The sequence below is a fragment of the Silene latifolia genome, chromosome 7 (genome assembly GCF_048544455.1).
Source record: "Silene latifolia isolate original U9 population chromosome 7, ASM4854445v1, whole genome shotgun sequence".
NCBI lineage: Eukaryota > Viridiplantae > Streptophyta > Magnoliopsida > Caryophyllales > Caryophyllaceae > Silene > Silene latifolia.
Genome location: NC_133532.1, coordinates 59,937,028 through 59,941,444, shown reverse-complemented (window position 1 = coordinate 59,941,444; position 4,417 = coordinate 59,937,028). Strand labels below are relative to the sequence as shown.

General features: G+C 39.6%; 1 protein-coding gene across 1 annotated transcript; it reads left to right on the top strand.

Moving 5' to 3' along the window:
* Positions 1–382: 382 nt before the first annotated feature.
* Positions 383–2,546, top strand: LOC141590142 (uncharacterized). The gene is made up of 3 exons (XM_074410751.1): positions 383–875; positions 1,357–1,701; positions 1,933–2,546. The coding sequence occupies exons 1-3, from the start codon at positions 383–385 to the stop codon at positions 2,544–2,546; spliced, it is 1,452 nt and encodes a 483-aa protein (XP_074266852.1).
* The last annotated feature ends 1,871 nt before the right edge of the window (positions 2,547–4,417 follow it).

Sequence of the window (4,417 nt, the reverse complement as noted above, 5' to 3'; positions counted from 1 at the left end):
GTTCTTTAGTATGAATATATTAAAGCACGTTGCATCGTGTTCTCGTGCAAGTCAGCAACCGAAGAAAAAAAAACATGTTTCGTCAAATATTAGTCGAAAGGGTAAATATCATTTAACCTTCATCGTATACAACTTCATTCTGTGCGCATTATCTAAAATTATTTACGTCTTTGAAGGTTTTCCAAATCCACCTTCTAAGCCATATGTTTTTCCCTTACCGTCGTTGTGTCGCTACTGCGGTGCAAAACTGCTCAAAAATGAATTGCAAAGCTTTTGTTGCTGTCATGGAGATATACGCCTTGCACAAACCGTTCCGCCAAATAATCTCTGTCTACTATTCCTGTCAAATGATTTTATATCCCAAAATTTCATAAAGTACGTGATGTTGTACAATAGTTCTTTTGCTTTTACTTCATTCGGAGTAAAAAGGGACCGTGAACTTGCGCAGAGAAATCGCGGCATCTATACGTTTAGAGTTCAGGGTCAGGCGTATCATTTCATCAATGACATTTTGCCTACTGCCGAGCGACCGCGCTATATCCAACTCTATTTCTTTGATACAGATTTAGAATTATGGCACAGACTACAGATTTTATCAGATATAGAGCGTCGCGTAGTTCAGGCTTTGATGGGCATTATGGAGTTGAATCCTTACACGCGATTCTTTAGATCGTTGAGGAACATCGGTATAGATGACGAAAGCCGTATCATAATAAAATCGGATCCTTTTCAAGATCAAAGAACTCATAATGCCTCGACGACATCCCAGGTTGCTGCAATTTGGATTGATGATGAAAATTCATCAGCTCCTCCGCGACATGACGTAGTTGTACATGCACTTTCTGGAACAAGTCACAGAATACTACACTATTACGGTTGTTATGATCCATTACAGTACCCTATTTTATTTCCTTTTGGCGAAATAGGTTGTCATCGTCGTATCTATCAATTCAATTCCAATCGTCGATGTCGTCCTGATTGCCCTATTTTCCGGTCAATGAAATTCTAATACAAACAGCGGACGATTTGCTTCAGAACGAAGAACAAGGTCCGCATCTTTATATTCTCTTTTTCAAGATATTTTTTTTCCTATCTCTTCTCCTCAATCCAATACCGTTCACTGCCTTCTACTGACAGTGGCAGGTACTTCGGAGTCAGAGGAAAAAGTCTCCTGCAGAGAATATTACTGATATCGACTTCAGATTCGTCCCGCTGATTCTTTGATATTGTTAAGAAGTGGTCGTCTTCTGCAACAATATACGGTTGATATGTATATTAAAATTGAGACGACTCGATTCGATTATATAAAAAATAATCAGAATATAATTCGAGCTGACTTATATCAAGGAATTATAGATAGTCATGCCACTGGGCAGAGATCTGGTGCGAACATTGGTCGTTGCGTCATATTGCCAGCCACCTTCATTGGATGTGATCGTGATTTTAGACGTCGCTATCTTTCTTCGATGGCTGTAGTGCAGCGATACGGAAAGCCAGATATATTTCTGACGATGACATGCAACCCCCGTTGGCCAGAAATTGAGCGAGAACTATCGCCTTTTGAGGAAGCTCAGAACAAACCTGACCTTATTTCGCGGGTCTTTCGAGCGAAATTGTTTGTGTTAAAGAAAGACATCTGCGTGCGTAAAATATTTGGCCATGTAGCTGGATATGTTTACGTCGTTGAATTTCAAAAAAAAGGTCTGCCACATGCCCATTTTCTAATCATTCTTGATTCGACGAGTAAAATAAGGACTCCGGATCAATATGACGACTTCGTCTGTGCATAGTTGCCTAACAATGCTGAAAACCCACATCTATACTCTTTAGTTGTTCGCCACATGATGCACGGACCTTGCGGTAGAGCTACCTCTTCAAATCCCTGCATGAGAAATGATAGATGTAAAAACCACTACCCTCGTGAGTTTGCAGATAGGACAACTAATGGCCGTGATTCATATCCTATATATCGTAGAAGAAATACCGGCGTTCATGTAATTGTTCGAGGATCAGAGCTCAATAATCAATGGGTTGTTCCATACAATCCTTTTCTTTTAGCCAAATATGACTGTCACTTAAACGTAGAAATATGTTCTACCATTAAAGCAGTTAAATACATGTACAAGTACGTTTATAAGGGCCACGATCGATTGTCGTTTGCTGTTACTGATCCTAGCAATCAGTCTTCGTTTGACGAGATTACTGCTTACCAATCCGCTTACTGGATTACTCCACCAGAAGCCACGTGGCGGATTTTTGGATTTCATTTGAATGAGATACATCCTAACGTTGTTCCATTACAAGTGCACCTACCAAACATGCAGACTGTTAGTTTCCACCCCTGGGAAAGCCTTGGTAACGTTTTAGATGACGACGCACGTAAAAGAACAATGTTAACGGCTTTCTTCGAGCGAAATTTGAATGACAATTTTGCTAAGACGTTGTTATACAATCAATTTCCAGAACATTATGTATGGCATGATCGAAAAAGAGATAAATTTTGGACTCCGCGTGAGAAAGGGTTTGCCTTAGGTCGTTTGGTGTAGGCAAATCCATATGAAGGAGAGCGCTACTATTTACGTCTTCTTCTAGCAAACGTTCGAGGGCCTACATCCTTTGACGACCTCAAATCCATTAATGGCATAATGTGTACTTCGTTTCAAGACTTCGCATTCAGGCGAGGTTTGCTTGAAGCAGATGATTCTATTGAACAGTGCTTAGAAGAAGCCTCACGGTATCATATGTCAGGTGCGCTTTGTAGATTGTTTTCAACTTTGCTCATTTACTGTCATCCAAAAAACCCTAGATTGCTTTGGGATAAATTTTACCCAGTATTCTCAGAGGACTATGCATATGCATTTCCATCGCAAAGGCAAAAAGTACTACAACTGACTCTTCGAAATATTTGTTATATGGTCGAATCAATGGGCAAAAGCTTCAGTACTTTCGATTTTGGGGATTTGAAATTGGACGAAATAGATGTAGACAGATCCAACATGAAAGAAATTGAAGAAGAACTTAATATTCCAATAAGTTCTGAGGAATTAAATGTTGTGCACATGCTTAATACAGAACAGTGGTACGCTTATGACACAATTTACAGAAGGGTTACAAAAAATGAAAGAGGTTCTTTTTTCTTAGACGGGCCTGGTGGTACAGGAAAAACTTTTTTGTATAAAACATTGCTTGCGAATCTCAGAGTCAAAGGTATTATTGCAATTGCGGTTGCAAGCTCAGGTATTGCTGCCGCTAATCTCCCTGGTGGCAGAACATGTAATTCTCGATTCAAGATCCCTCTTGATATCGAAGAGAATCAAAGTTCGCAAATCTCAAAACAAAGTTCCCTAGCAGAACTGATTCGTGCATGTAGGTTAATCATTTGGGATGAGGCACCTATGGCAAAATGCCAAGCCATCGAACACTTTGAAAATACCATGCGTGATGTTTGCTCAAGCAGCCTTCTTTTTGGTGGCAAAATTGTTGTATTTGGTGGAGACTTCCGACAGGTGCTGCCTATTATACCAAAAAGTACATTGCGAGAGGCAATCAATTCAAGTTTTGTGATGTCTCCGCTGTGGCCAAAACTTGAAAAAATACATTTGACTGTAAATATGCGTGCTATGCGCGATCCAGCATTTGGTAATTTTGTTTTAGGTGTTGGTGACGGCTCGCATCCTTATGAAAATGGAGAGGATATCAAATTACCAAGATCAATCGTTATATCTGGAACAGAAGAACATGAACTAATAGAACGGCTGATTAATACAATACATCCAGACATACAACTAATAACTACAGATCCATCACTAACTAGGACAAGAGCAATATTGACACCAAAAAATGATGATGCACAGACTATAAATGCTATGTTAGTTTTTAAACAAGAAGGTGAACCATTTACCTACAGGAGCTTTGACGAAGCAACAGACATAGCAACTGCGCACTATCCGATGGAATTTCTAAATACACTGCAGCCAAGCGGTCTTCCACCACATGAATTGATACTGAAAAAGAATAGTCCCATTATTTTGTTAAGGAATTTAGATCCAACTTCTGGACTTTGCAACGGTACACGGCTTATATGCAAAGGCTTTGATCGAAATGTTATAGACGCAGAAATTGTTGTCGGTCACCACAAGGGCGAAAGAGTTTTTATACCAAGAATTCCACTTCAACCATCCCGTACTGACAAATTTCCTTTTCAATTCAAAAGAAAACAGTTTCCCATAAAATTAAGTTTTGCAATGACTATAAATAAAGCACAAGGTCAAACACTTGGTAAAGTTGGTATATATCTACCACGTCCTGTATTTTCCCACGGCCAGCTATACGTTGCTCTTTCAAGAGCAACTCAAAGTTCAGATGTCACAGTAGCAGTTCTTCCGCATTGTACTTTGAATGACAGTTGGAGACGTAC

Excerpts from the sequence above, each read along its gene's own strand:
- LOC141590142 (XM_074410751.1), top strand. The coding sequence starts at position 383 with ATGTTGTACAATAGTTCTTTTGCTTTTACTTCATTCGGAGTAAAAAGG. Across the intron at positions 876-1,356 it reads CAGAATACTACACTATTACG|ATAGTCATGCCACTGGGCAG; the intron begins GTTGTTATGATC and ends AAGGAATTATAG. Across the intron at positions 1,702-1,932 it reads CGTTGAATTTCAAAAAAAAG|ATAGGACAACTAATGGCCGT; the intron begins GTCTGCCACATG and ends GTGAGTTTGCAG.